Source organism: Rhinolophus ferrumequinum, chromosome 20 (assembly GCF_004115265.2).
Source record: "Rhinolophus ferrumequinum isolate MPI-CBG mRhiFer1 chromosome 20, mRhiFer1_v1.p, whole genome shotgun sequence".
Taxonomy (NCBI): Eukaryota; Metazoa; Chordata; class Mammalia; order Chiroptera; family Rhinolophidae; genus Rhinolophus; species Rhinolophus ferrumequinum.
The window spans coordinates 19,959,357-19,974,908 of NC_046303.1; the positions used below are offsets into that span (position 1 = coordinate 19,959,357).

The 15,552-nt window shown below is 35.0% G+C and overlaps 1 protein-coding gene across 6 annotated transcripts in view; it reads left to right on the plus strand.

The window, feature by feature from the left end:
- The window catches only part of TMEM196 (transmembrane protein 196), a 63,195-nt gene extending 54,453 nt beyond the window's left edge, over positions 1-8,742 (plus strand). For 4 of the 6 annotated variants that reach the window (XM_033088552.1, XM_033088553.1, XM_033088556.1 and 1 more), the window contains exons 2-5: positions 41-97; positions 4,236-4,490; positions 5,636-5,709; positions 8,419-8,742. In XM_033088552.1, coding sequence (XP_032944443.1) covers positions 41-97; positions 4,236-4,490; positions 5,636-5,709; positions 8,419-8,425 — 393 coding nt within the window. In that variant the 3' untranslated portion in view covers positions 8,426-8,742. The remainder of the gene's footprint in view (positions 1-40; positions 98-4,235; positions 4,491-5,635; positions 5,710-8,418) is intronic. The other 2 variants (XM_033088554.1, XM_033088555.1) reach the window with 1 other exon arrangement.
- The last annotated feature ends 6,810 nt before the right edge of the window (positions 8,743-15,552 follow it).

The following is a 15,552-nucleotide window of genomic DNA, read 5'->3' on the forward strand; positions in this document are numbered from 1 at the left end:
ATCTTTGGATGTGAAATAATTGTTCTTCTTTTCCTTTCAGTTTCTTCTTTGTGGCATATGTGGAATATTGTGCGCCAAAAAAAAATCTGGACTTGTCGTAAGTTTCTGCCTTGTTTGTGTTGTGTATTGAAATATTTGAAATGTAAGAACTCAAGAATGGAAATGGTGACTAGCCAACTTTCATCTGCTGAATGTTACTCATTTAGGATAAAAAGAAGACTGACAAATAAATCCTGGCCTTTTTATTTTCAAAGAAAACTATCAAGGTTATCAGCGACTATGACAAAAAAAAAAAAAGAAAAGAAAGGAAGGAAGGAAGGAAGGAAGGAAGGAAGGAAGGAAGGAAGGAAGGAAGGAAGGAAGGAAGGAAGGAAGGAAGAAAGAAAGAGAAAGAAAGAAAAGCTTTGATATACTTTTTAAATACGTGAATGACTTCTATGGATGACAGTTTCCACTTTTCCAATTTATAGACTCCCAAACATTCACATGACTCCTTCAATAAGCTGAAAAAGATATAACTTGAGTTCCTGGGAAATTTAACTGTTTAAATATGGAACTGAGCCTAAGGATTACTGGCTTTGTTTGACTGTGAAGTTAATTTTGCAAAGCAGCAAAACAGCTGTGTTGTTATAGTTACAGTTAATTCCCAAAGATTTTTTTTATTTAATTTTATTTTATTACTGTGAATGCAAATGTAAGTGTTTTCAGATGTTTTATGGTACTATCGTGGGTTTCAGGGGTATGGAACATGCTCCCCGTTAACTCTGACAATGGCTGGAAGATAACTTCGGCATGCTGAAGTGTGGGTTCCCCCAAGGCCTTCCACATCATTTTATGAGAGTTTTGGAAAGAAGGAAAAAAACGTGGTTTATTTTATTGAGTACAATAGGAAAGATCATAGATCTTTAAAAATTTGCAAAATTAGTATGACACATGGACCCTAACAAGTGGTCTTTGAGCCTCAAAAGCTTTTTCCAAGGGAAGACCAATTATTTGATGAGGGCAAGGAATGGGGAGTGGTGTAGTTATTTTTTTAACTCCTTTTTGTAATCATGCCTTTCTCTGTGAGAATATCTATTGAGACTAAAAAGACGAAGTCTCCATTGCTTTAGACATATGATATGTAATATTTTAAAATTACATACAAGGAAACTTTTGGATATTTTTTTTTTCTTCCTGGAGGCTTGAAATTTGCATCTATGATTCTCCCATTGATCTTTTGACACGGACTTCATTTTTTTCTACACCTGTCTTCTACAAAGACTCTTTATGGCTATGTAATAACAATTTCTTGGAACTTGGGTGAAAGAAAAAGTTGTGGGGAGAGAAGAGAAAGAGAGAGAAGGAAGATCTCTTAGTCTGCTGGAGCTGCTATAACAAAGTACCATAGACTGGGTGGCTTATAAACAACAGAAATTAATTTTCATGGTTCTGGAGACTGGAAGTCCAAGACCAGGGTACCAGCAGAGTTGGGTTGTGGTAAGGCCATCTGATGGCCTTGCAGACTTTGGCTGTTCCGGACTTTGGCTGTTTACTCACAGGACAAAAGGGAGAAGATAGCTCTCTAGAGAATTTTATATGAGCACTGATCCCACTCGTGAAGGCTCCATTGTCATGACCTAATTATTTCCCAAAGACCCCACCTCCAAATGCCATTGTTTTGGGAATTTGGCTTCCATTGGGAATTTTGGCTTCCAACATATGAATTTCGGAAGGACAAAAGAATTTAGTCCGTAGCAAAAGGAAAGGGAAGGGAAGGGAAAGAAAGAGAAGGGAAAGGAAGGGAAAAGAAGGATCTTTTTATAAGCCACTAGGGTCTTTTTTCTGTTTTTCTAATTCTCTTACAAGTTAGAGAACAAAAATCTGAACATCTGAATTTTTTACGATCTGTCATTCATTTCATCCTGCTGTACCATCTGGGGTTCCCATAGATGACATTTATCTATCAAGGATTCTCTACCCTTCAGTCAAATTGTGTAAATATTTCTCCACTCCAAATACCTCTGGCATCTAGAATCTCCAGCCTTCTGAGATTTAGAAATAGTATATGGTTGTAAACTTGGGTATGGATTTCACATTTTAATTCCTAGCTGAGAATGTTGTCTGTACACGTTAATGAAGTGCCATGCCTTGAAAGAATTACTGAGAATGACATCAGAAGAGATACGTGTTTTCCTCTAATAGTCAATTAATTCGTCATCTTTTTCTTAATTAATAGTAATTAATTATTTGAAGGCTAAAATGTATTCCGTTTTCGTATTTTCTAAGAATAAGTAAACATCAAAATACATTCCCAAGAACTTGCATTCCATCTGAATACACTTTAAAATGAAATATAACTGGTTGATTCTACTTAAAGTTGGGAGCTACAAGTTCCTACTTGGGATGATTTAATTATTTGGTAATTGATACTCAGTATTCTATTTAATCAATTGTAAAAAAGATTTTATTCATCCATTACTGGATTTTCAGCCTTGGTGATAAGTACTATGAGACAGACACAATAAGGAATGCTGAATTAAGTTGGAGAGATAAAAGGAACTATTTGTAGTTCTTTCTGCCCTTCATGCTATTTCATTGTGCTACTTCATACATCCATGGTCTCATCCTTTGCTGGGAACTGCATGCACTTTGCTTGGACGACATGTTGTCAAGGAAGTCTTGTGTGAAACCTGTGTTTGGGCTAAGTTCCTCTCCTCCTTACTTTGAGGGAAACTCATTCATCCCTCTTTCCTAATATTTGCCGTGCCATGTTGGAACGGGGGATCTTCTCTCACACAAGACTGCAATGTACTCAAGGGAGATATTAATAACTATGAGCTATTGATTTTTGTAACACCAACTGCTAGCTGACTCAGGGCCTAACAGGTGCTAGGTGCTCAATAAGTGCTTGCTAAACTCAACTATCAACAACAAATAATACCTGATAATGTAGAATTAAATGCTACAGTAAGTTATATATCTATTTACCCTGTGGAATTGTGCCAGAGGAGGAGATCAGCAAAGTCCAAGAAGTCTTTTTGAGAAAGTTAGGACTAGATTTGGGCCTTCCATCTAAGGGTCCAAGGAAAAAGCAAAATTCTTTTCAGGAAATAAAAAACATTGTTGAGATGGGAATGCACAAGCTGTGTTGATGGACAAAAGAGGACATAGGAGCCGAGACGCTGTTCCAGAGAATGATGGAAATATGTGACATTGTTAAAGTAGTATCATACGATAAAGTATCCTGAAAACCTACAAGAGAATACAAAATAAACTTATTAAAGCTATTGAAATATTCAGTTAAATTTATTAAATATTCACAGAATATTTACTATACAGTGTTGTGCTTGGTTCTGCCAGAGATCCTGTGATATTTAGGTTGAGTGAAAATCCTAGTTCTGTTAATAGAGACGCAGATCAAGCCAATAGTAAGATCAAAAGCAAAGCCACATATTGTGTTTCTCCAAAACAACTAATACAGCAGTAGTTTTGGAGTATCTATTGTGTATGCTTCACTGCCATACCACATAGTAACAAAAGATTTGTAAAATAAAAGACCAATTCACAGCGAGCCCCTAAATCTCCTGTTAGGGAAATGTGAATCAATACACACACACAATAAAATGTTTATAAATTTTTTTTAAAAAAAGAGTTAGCTATATTCCCTAAGATCACAAAGCTAGAGAAGTATGAAAATTTGAAGCGTGGTGAAACCAGTGGCAATTCAATGAGAAGATATGTAGATATTTGAGGGGTTGGGGATTAACATAGTGAAACAGATTTGAAGTCAGAAAATCTGAGATCAGTCCCTAAATTGAGCATTACTTGCTCACCTTTTATTTTCCAAAATGTGTACTATCATCTCTCTCAGAGAATTGCCGAATGGATTAATGGAGACGGCATCTGTCGAAGTTCCTAACAGAGTAGCACGCTTTAGATACCAAATAAATATTACTTAAATCTGAATCTACCTAGAAGACAAATTTTGCTTATTTCAGAGTTTTGATAAGATGCATCCCTGGCCTTTATATAGTCAGCTATTAGTTCCTGAAACACTATGGGGTATGCCCTCTCTATTGAGTTGGATTACATAGAAACTTGATGGAAGGAGAGCTCCTGTCCTGGAGGAAGCACCAAAAGCATCTTCTCCTTACTGTAGCTCAGCCATTCTGGATGCAACAGGCAAGACAGTGCACTGTATTGGGCCAGCTTTGCTTTCTCAACTTTAACACTCCCATTCTTTTCCTTTTCAGATGATCCTCTTTTCTGCCTGCTGCATCTGTGGACTCATTGGGGGCATCCTGAATTTTCAGTTCCTTCGGGCGGTGACAAAGAGGACCTCTTCCCTCTATCCTCTGCATCTCGCCTCCATGTCTCTTGCGTGCATCGGGATCGGCGGCTGCACCCTCTCTTCGTGGCTCACTTGCCGACTAGCCAGCTATGAACAGAGGAGGATGTTCTCTGAAAGGGAGCATTCGTTGCATCACTCCCATGAAATGGCTGAGAAAGTGAGTCTTGTACCTTTCCCTCTCACGGCCCTTGTGTGATTAAAGACTTGTAGTCAAATCTAGGTGAATTAACGTGCAGCTTTAGAGGAGAATGTGAGGAATTAGACTTTATAAGTTTGGTCCTACTGGATTAAGAATAGGAATTTATTTTTTTCTTTGCAATTCTGGGTACACCTATTTTCAACATAATGTGATAGCCTTTCTAGCTACACAAAAACAGAATTCCTAAAACAGCATTTTTTAAAATACTAAATGCACTATAAATATGGACTTTAACGTATTAAGGAAAAACACTAAATATACTCTCCACTCAATAACAACAGTTTGAGAAATCAGATGAATTTGCCTTTTTAGCCCCCCTTTTGTGCTTGTAAGTAGATGCATTTGATTATGTAAATTAGATTTTCAAGCATAAAAGGGCCTTTTAATAAGGCAACAGAAAGCCTTGCCTATCAGTGCAGAAATTTCAATTCACATAAAGGTTTGTTTAATTCGCATGTAAACTTCATTCATATTTGGGTAACTATGCCTGTATTTTAAACAATGTTCCTTGCATAATTGTTTCATAAAACCCATTCAAACAGGAAGTTACATTTACCTCATAAAAGAACAAATGATGTAGTGAGCTGTCTATGTTTCTACTACATTTTGCACATATTTTTAAATTTAATTCCTGCTACTGAATCTATTAAGAAAACTATAAACAGCTGTGAAATAAACTCACTAAGATAAGGCTACATCGTATTTTCCTTGATATCATGGAAGTAAAACTGCATAACCACAGTAGAAAAAGTATCAAGAGTTACCACTGCATATTTCTGTACAATGTTATTTTAAAGAAAAACATTTATTCTGTTGTGTTATGTGTTTCCATTTTTTATACAATCTATACATTCATATAAGAAGAGTAAATGCTCTTAAATTGTTACAAAAAAGCAATTTTAAACAGATTTACATGTGTCCTTCAAAAAAGTTAATAGTACAAATAGCAGAACTGGTAATTTAAAGAAATGGGTTGTTAAAATTAGATTAACATTATATATTTGGAAAGTGGTTCTTTCATACTCTACTTTTATACTAGTGATTTAGTTTTTTGTGTATATGTTTGTGCAATATTTATTGTATAATTGTTATATTTATATTAGAGATTGAGGGCTATTGAAATAACCGACTTGCCCAGCTGCCCGGTGGTGCCCCCGACACCAGAGTTACCTACAAGGTACGCTGATTTTTAGGGAGTTACCATGTTGTAATGTCACTGCAGGAAGTGCCTCCTCGTCTAGGAAGCCATGATGTCAGCAGATCAGTCTGGACTGATGCTGAATGTTGTTTCTCAAAGTATCACTTTCATGAATGCTACTTTGAGGGATTGACATAAATCTACATGGCAGAGTCTTGCAGCTTGAAAGTTGGTTGAGTATTTAAAATATTCAGCCTGCCTATAAGCATCCAAACACATTTCTGCTTGGATGATTCATGACTCCTTTATTTTCTGCTACATCATGATTCTGAGTCAGTGTCATCATTCACAGACCAGAGTTTTGTTTTTAATAAAAGATGTATTTGATAAAGGCAAACTATATCTCCCTTATACCAAAAGTGCACGAGGAGATAAGCCAAGTCTGACACTAATACAGTAAAAATTCTGTATGAAACCTTTCTTTTTGTGAAATTATCTGATGTGATGCATTTCAAATTTATTTCCCATATTATGGATTGCTGAAAAGAAATAGTCGCCACACTTGCTTTGGTTAAACAATATAATTGGAAATACAGAAAGTCACGCAGCTACTGTGGCTCAACTGCAGCAAGTATGTCCATTTGCAAATACTGGTCAAAGTTAAAATATAATCTTCCTGTTACATTGGACATGCCTACTTGCAAATAAGCTGGAGATTCTCCTTCATTTAAAAAGGAATTTTCACTGTTATGTTTTTATCAGTGATTTGATTGCATCTATGTTAGAGTGAAGTTGATTAAGAAAAATTTTTAAGATTTTTAAAAACTGGATTTTTTTATCCTGCAATAAAAGATTACACATTAGATTAGTTTTTTATGATTTTTAAGCTACTTTTTGAATGCAAAGTCATTTTAAGAAAAGAAAGGTCACCTAAGAAACTTCTGTAAACTCATTAGGAAATTGGGTTTCCTTGTCGGAGGAATAGGAAAAGATGTATGAGTAAATATCGTTAAAGATCATTTTGGAAGGATTATTTCTATTTGTCTTGCCACCAACAATGAGGTCTTGAATGAAGCCTCAAATCAGGTTTTTTATCAGTAAACTTAACCACAGCCCAATAACCCCAATGTACTCTTTAGACTTATCTTCACTTCATATTTCTCTAGCAGAGCCAGCCTCTCTGTTAGACTGAACCATCACCAGACCATGAGGCAGGCTGCTGGCAATAAAAGATATTCTCAACTTCCTGTCAATGGCTTTACTCTAAAAGGGTTTGCGTTTTCAGGGTTTTTTTTATTTTTTTCCTTGTAATTTTTTTTGCACCTTAGTAGGGGAGATAAAATGGATATCCAGGGACATGACGACCAACCCCCTACAGCCTGGAAGGAGCCAGGGCACTTTGCATGGACAGATGGTTCTTGATATGAGAGGAAAGGTCTCTACTGCATATTGTCTCCTTTCCCAAAATTTTCTTGGAAGAAACTCTATCCCATCTTCTAAAAGACAGTAGTTTTCAAAAGCAAAGTTCAAAAACCAGGCCAATTCCTACCAAGTCACTCATTGCTCCTCCTAAGCAACTTCCAAAACCAACCAATACAAAAAAAAAAAAAAGCAAGTGTTTTCCTTCTATTTTAGCTTCTGTATTGAATTTTCAAAGAGAAGAGACTAAAAAAATAAGGCATGGGTAGCTTTTCATTTTCAAATAAATATTTGGAAGAATTTCTAAAGTTTATAAAAGCAAACACAATACTTTGTAATTGCTAATTCACCCAAACAGAAAGTAGATATAAACTGATGGCCAAGAAATAATTGAGAAAGTGATTTCCATCTGAATTGTTCTTCACTGCTCTGTTGCAAATAGGCCTGTGCAAGTGTGGAAAGATGTCGTCATCTGTTTTTAGAAAGTTTTGCCTAAATACTATTTATAATATGATGCACTAGCCATTATAAATGTGGATGAGACTCACATCTCCTCATTATCTTTTTTGTGTGTAGGGAAGAGCTTAAAGTTTAATAAAACATGAATTCACAGCTTCTAAATGTTTCTTAAAGTAGCGTATTTTCCATCATTGCAAATGGAACTTTTTACGTTAGGTCATCGTTTGTATTTAAATTTTCATTGCATTCCCATGTAGTTTTCCTTATTAACTTCTTAGTAATTGATTCCTTAAAAAACATGTTAAGTGATTTTTCCTTTTTTTTTTTTTTTACTGTATGAGTGACAGCGTCATGAAAAATAATCTTTTCCACTGTGATTTGTTAGTGGACTATAATTACAAACAAGCAATGCTCCCTGTGGGACTTTTTCAGTTCTTAGCAAAAAGGCCACAGACTTTTCAATAGAATTAAGGTAACCTCTACATGGCACTTGTTGACATGCTCAGCAAAGGTGCCTATGCATTGGAGAAACTGGGCATAGAACGATCTTTTTTCTAGGTAAGGTCTTTCCAAAATAGAGTTGCGGAATGAAAGGAGAAACTCAGGGCTACTGGGGAAAGATTGAACTGTTTTTGTTCAATCTCAAAGAAGACTTTGGTCTCACAGGCTGTCACTTCAGCAATTTCATGTGCTCCAAGATGCCATGAAATCTCATTTCCTCAAATGCAACACCAATATCAATCCTCGTCCTTCCCCCAAAATCTGCAAGTTTTTCAATGGCTTGAAATTTCTGTTTTGCAAACCCATTAACCAAATCAGTGTCTTCCTATAAAGGAAATTGTTAATTAATTCATGTTATTTTCCTAACAGGAAGTGACAGACGGCATGAGCAATGGAGGACCACAACTGATATTTAATGGAAGACTATAATCAATGTTTTAAAGAACTGAACATTTTTTAGGATTTTCATGAGGCAAGGAAATACCAAAGGACTAGGAGATAAAACTACATCAGTCCTCACATTCACTGTCATCTCTCCTGAACACCCACTAAATTATACTTCCTCAATTTTGCCTCACTTATTTCTTCAGCTATTTTTATTGGGTGAAAAACTTTCCAGAAATGTTCTAGTACAATAATTTCAACAGACTTTCCAGATTGTTCTAAAAAAGACTTTTCAGAAAAAAAAAAAAAGAGAAACAGGTAAAACATAAAGATTCATATTCTACACAAGCACTATTTGACTAGCATGAGTGTTAGATTTATAATGACACATTTCATATAAGTAATTAAAAAGTACAAATATCAAGAAATAACAATAATTTAATGTCTTTGTTTTGAAAGACGATGGCTTCAAGAATGCCACGGTTCAAAACCTCAGCAATGCCTTGTTGTAAGAACCTTGTAATTATTTTCAATTTGTGAATGAATTATATTTCATAATTGATTTGTAAATGACAAAAAACTTAAAGCATAAAAAAGAGATTTTTTTTTAGAGAGAGAATACTAATCTGTTTGATATTTTTGCATTCTCGCACAAAAGTGAAAGTTGTAAATGAATATAATTTAAAATAAATAAACATGTATTGATCAAACTGTGCAGATTGATCTGCATGTTCATAATTGAGCCTAAGAATAAAGTATGCGTGTGTATGTACCTATATACGAAAGTCTGACAATTAAGTTCGCGAACTCATCCTAGAAAAAGTGCTACATACCTCATTGTTGAATATCACTACGGTCACCTTCCAAGTACTCCCCTTGGGAAGCTATGCACCAACCCCAGTGCCTAGTCCACCCTTTAAAGCAATTTTGGAACTCTTTTTCTGGAATTGCCATCAGAACTCTTGTCATATTACTTTTGATGTACTGAATGTCATCAAAATGTCTTCCTTTCAATATTTCCTTTATTTTCGGGTAAAGAAAGAAGTCATTGGGGGCCAGATCAGGTGAGTAGGGAGGGTGTTCCAATACAGTTATTTGTTTACTAGCTAAAAACTCCCTCACAGACAGTACCATGTGAGCTGGTGCATTGTCGTAATGTAGGAGCCATGAATTGTTAGCGAAAAGTTCAGGTCATCTAACTTTTTCACACAGCCTTTTCAGCACTTCCAACTAGTCAGCTTGGTTAACTGTTTTTCCAGTTGTTACAAATTCATAATGAATAATCCCTCTGATATCAAAAAAGGTTAGCAACATCATTGTAACAAGTTCATGAACTTAATTGTCCATCCCCATATATATATATATATATATATATATATATATACATATATATGTGTGTGTGTATATATATATATATATATATATATATATATACTGTAAATATTGAAAATATATAGAGCATATATTTATAGTATTCATGAATGTAAATAGGTAGTAGAAAAGAAATAGTGATGCTGTGGGAATATTATCAAGACTCCATTCCCACAGAGACGGGAAAGCAATTGTTCAAGGCTTTTCTATGCCCACAAAATCACATATTTAATTTCTACTAAATTTGTTCATTTTTATTCTTTTTATTATGTCTGCTGTGTGTAAATATTGTAGCTGATATTTATGGAGTTGAGTGATCTGAACAGTGTAAAGATAAATTACTTAATTATTTGTCTATTTTACTATTATTATGGTATTTATGTAATATTAATTATTAATACTGAATTATAAAAATAACTTTAAATCACATACTTCCACATTTATAAATATATATAATGACTTATGATTATTCATATTTATATTTCAAACAATTTACAGCCCTATTAATTTATATAAAAGAACAGATGATGTATACCCAAAATATGAAGTTACAATTAGCTTTGGTACAACTTAATTTAGTTTTTTGTGTTACAGTTCACATGGCATAGTAGAGACAAACCATTTTTAAGTAGGCATATATCCAAAGAACCTGCAAGAGTTCTCTGTAGAGGAAATAGAAAGATAGGCTTGCATTTATACAGCAAGATTCAATCCTTTTCTTCCCTAATGGAATGTTAAAATAGCAATCTATGACAATAGATATAGGCAAGAAAATAGCATGGTCTTTGAAAATATTGATGAAAATATAACCTCTGGCAACAGATTAAAACAGTCTAATATTTTTAAATATATAACTCTCACTATTTTGTATACTTTTATTTTTCCCCAAAGCCAATCAATTTTCAAGTCATTTTTTATGAGTTACTTACTGAACCATAGCTAAGTTACCACCTTTAATATGCAGTATGAGAACATGTTATAATTGTGCTAAGAAAATAATAATTCCAGTTACTGGAAATCTAAAGGTCTTTTAGTTTTAGAGCACCATGTCATCACCTACCATATTTAGTCACCTCATAATTCTGGCTGTATATAGTCAAAAGAAATAACTGAACTCTGGTTTTTTGGTGTTCTTTTTGATGTCTCCCAACTCATTATCCAGTAGATTAAAGAAGTTGCCCATAAATTTAGATAGTGAATTAACATCATCATTATTCATTTGATGCCACAAGCAGGCATAATTTTTGTCATTGAAAATCTAAACTATATAATGCAGGTATTTTGTGTGTACATGGTTCTATTGAAATTTTCCAAGGATGTAGTTTTGTACTGAAAGAATGGCCACTGACTCTAATTTTAGATGGCATTTCTTTGTAGACTTGTTTGTGCACTACAGAGTTATAATACATCATTAAGATGGTTTAATGCCCCTTGAAATAATTTATGAAATCACACTTAACGGACAATAGTAGGCATATCACTGCTTTGACATAGAGTTAAGAAATGAAACCATCACAATTATCCAAATAGTCTACAGTGTATTTGACAAAACATAGCTATATCTTTAAATGTAAATTATTTTATCCCAATATTTTCAGGACTCAGTTATTTAGAGTGATTTATTTAGGATGTGTAATAATTATTTTTGAGATATGTAGTTGAAGATGCTGCAGTACTTGAAAATTTAATTTTCACAATACATTGAACTATGAACTACAATATTTTAAGTGACTACGTTACAGTTTTAGTATGACCCACCCTTGGGAAAAAGTAATATAATACTAAATTAGAAAAAATATGTGAAACTCGTGTGTTGATGTGCTATAGAGACTAGCTACAAAAAGGTAAAGTTATTATAAGCATAAAAGAATACAAGTGGACTCCTCTTGGAAATTTTAAATGTATGTGTGTACACACACACACACACACACACACAATTGTTTAGAAGTGGAACATGGTATGATGACTCTATTGATATGCCTGTGTAATAAAATGGTGTGTTTTGAAACTATATATGGTATGGGCTTTCTTTTCATCACAGTACAAAAATTAATTTCCCCCGATAGCTAGATGAATAAATGTGCTGTTTTGAGATTGGCAAGGGACAGGATGCTGTGTATGAGGAGGCCTCCGCTAGAGGATATGGAATTAAGAAAAGGTGTTATTTGAGATAGGAGAGATTGGAGTGTGTTCAAATAGAGAGAGAGAGTGGATGAAGATAAAGGACCAAATGAGCATAATTAGAAAGCGGTATCCCTGAGGAGGCAGCAGGAAATAAGATACAGATCACAGGAGATAGAATGAACTATACATAGGCCTGAGGTCACTGAAGAGCTCACAAAATGCAACCATAATACAGATGGTCCCTGACTTTCAATGGTTCAACTTTTGATGTTTCAACTTGACAGTGCTGCGAAAGCTATGCACCTTCAGTAAAAACTGTACTTCGAAATTGGAATTTTGATCTTTTCCCCAGCTAGCGATATGCGTACAATACTCGCGTGGTGCTGGGCAGTGACAGTGATCCTTAGCTCCCAACCAGCCACAAGATCATAAGGGTAAACAACCGGTACCCTACAGTGTACTGTGATACCAGTGTTTTTTTGTATATTGTGCTTTGTGTTTTTGCATCCCATCATGTCTACAAAATGCCCATATGTGTCTCCTGCTTCTGATGAGAAGAAGAGGAAGGCAATTACAGACGCTCCTGGACTTACGATGGAGTTATGTCCTGACAATGTAAGTGTTCTGAACACGTATAAGGTAGGCAAGGCTACTCTATAACCTTCAGTAGATTAGTTGTAGCAAATGCATTTTCAATTTACAATATTTTCAACTTATGATGTGTTTATCGTGATGTGACCCCACTGTAAATCTGTATTTAGAGAACTCTGCTAACCTATGTGGGGTTGTCAAATTGGTTGCTCCTGGAATTTGAAGTGGACAATAATTCATTGTGCAGACTGTCCTATGTACTTCGGGCCATTAAGCATCGCTGGGCCCCACCCATAAAATGCCAGGTGGACACCCCAGTTGTAACAACCAAAAATGTCCTAACAAATTTTCACCTAGTTCTTTTAGTAGAGAAGTATTGCCCCCTAATTTAGAACCATCAAGGAAAACCCTTGAACATGAGCCAATATTAATGCTCCCCTCAAGTGTAGACTTGAACTTCTCAGGGTCAAAAGGTCACTGTTCCAAGGTCTACCTAGGATGTGATAGAGTAGCTACTATTTTATCCACATGTGGATATTTAAATGTAAATGCAAATTAATTAAAACGAAAGCAAATATTCAGTTTCTCAGTTGAACTAGCCATATTCCAGTGGCTGAATAGCCACATGTGGACAATAGAGATAGAATATTTCCATTGTCTCAGAAGGTCCCCTTGGACAATGCTAGTCAAAAGCACATAGCGGGGAATTGCTTCCTAACCCTCAGTACTCATACAGGTTCATCCACAGTCAACCAATTCGCATTATAATAGAACGTGTGAAAAGAGTTGGTTACTGCTGCATGGAATTTGAAGTTGATGGACCAGTTAAATCCATGGACTGAGCAAAACTAGAGAAAATACAGGTAGGCCAATCCCATAATAACAATTACGACGTTCCTTTAGAGATTTCATGTTTTACAAACATTCTGTTCATGAAAAGATTTCACTAAATTATTAAATATTTTCTGTTTGACAGGTAAAATGAGATGTTTCATAACAGCTATTTTTGAAGAAATTTACTCAGCCTATAACCATGCGTCAATGAAAAATTCTACATTTCTTGTGCCTGAGAAGGTAAGAACAATATGCTGCCCTCCACGTTTCTCATTGATTTAACTCAAATATGGCATGTTTAGAAACCTTATGTCCAAAACCACTTCAAAAATTCTTTAAAGAATTTGGCAAACACGTTTCAGAAACTTAGAAAGAGCATCTTAAGTACTATTTGGTTAGAACACAGTTTCCAAATAAAGTTTCAGAACTTGGCATCACTTCACTCTTTTCTTCTTTAAATCAGTTTCCTGGAAACATACGTAATATTTCTGACTCAAAGAATATGACAGCCAAGAAATTCAATTATTCCAAATCCATAAATCACAGGTTGTCAGTTAGTCATAGCAGAGGAAACCAATTCAGAAATTGCTTGGAAATGTAGATGCCTAGTAAAATTATACAGAAGGATTTTTTTTCACTCTTTTTGCCAGGAATACTCTTTTTACTGAATACAAGTCTTTTACTAGGTATGTATTTCCCAAGAAATATATTATAAAAAGTCAAACCCTAGATCTAAAAAAAAAAGTTATTTCAATATTTAGCAGTTCAATATTATTTACATCAACTAACTATAGGCAGAAGCCTTCATTTAATTGGAAATCTTTAAGAATTAGGATTCATCTTTACTTTCCTTCACATCACCTACTAATTATTGATTTCAAAGTTTTTTCTTCACTGATATCCAAAGGCTCTAATTCTTTGCCACACAATACATTGCAAGCCCTACCCCAAAAGTCAAATTGTATTGTGTTACTGAAAATTGCCAGAGAGACTCTAGAACTTGGCTTAAGCTTCGTAGGAAAAGCTAAAATATTGTCAAATTTTCATGAAATCCTTATGTAATCTCAAGGAATCAGGACTCATGGCCGCTCCTTACTATTAATCAATCAGGATATTGGTCCCCACCTTACTCACTAGGACAGAGGTGCTCCTCCAATGTTATTCCAAGATATCCTGAAGGAGGGCTAGAAGAAATGCCTTGGGTCCACCAAAGTCACAGAGGAAAAAAAAAGCTACATACTTCTTTGTGGCTGGCTTTACCAGCCGACACTATCCCTCACTCTGTCCCTCATTATAAATAAGTAAAGAGGTAGCACTCAACCTTATCATATAAACATACTCTAAAGGCCCTACACTGTCTAGATATCCACTGCCCTCATTATATCCAAAAAGTCTTTTGAGATTTGAGCTTCTCTGTCTTTTCTGTATTCTAAGTATATTAATACTTTTATATCAATCTCTGAGAACAAAATAAAATTTTAAAAGGGTCCTCTATAATGAAACTATTGTTGGAGAGAATGTCAAGTTTCCAAGTGATGGAAGAGTTGAGTAGTGGTAATTTTAGCCTGTTGCTACCTATCAGCAAAAAGGATGGCAGTACAGCAGGTAAAAGATAACCAATTATTAAATGCTATTATAATGCACATTGTCTATGAAGGTGAATATTCCTTTATCATATTAATATATTTATTTAATATGAAATACTGAAAAAGTAGAAAGACATCAATATTTCAGATAAAAGGTGAAGTCAGTTCTGGCTGTCGCCATGAGTCTTAAAGCCATTCAACAAAACCATGCAACTTGTATACACTTAGGTCCAAAAACTAAACTACAACTCCATCTTATATGAACCACTCCCCTTTCCTTGTTCTGCTTCTTCTGATTTCAGATCCAAATTTCTGATTCTGTGGTCAAGCCTTGCTTTCAGTTTCTGGCCCCTGCACTTGAACCTGAGACTTTATCTTTCTAGTTGTCAAGCTTTGATCACCACACCCATTCACTTCACTCTAGTCATTCAGCATTCATTAACAGGAATCCCTACTCCACATCAGCCCGTGAAATCCAGCCTTGGTCACCGAGCCAGAAACATCTAGTGACAGAAGCAGCTTCAACAATATTAGTCACCTGGCAAACAGGCATGTGCTCAAATTGGAAACAGGAACTCAAAGAAAGGATCTCAGCTAACTAAAGAGAAAACTT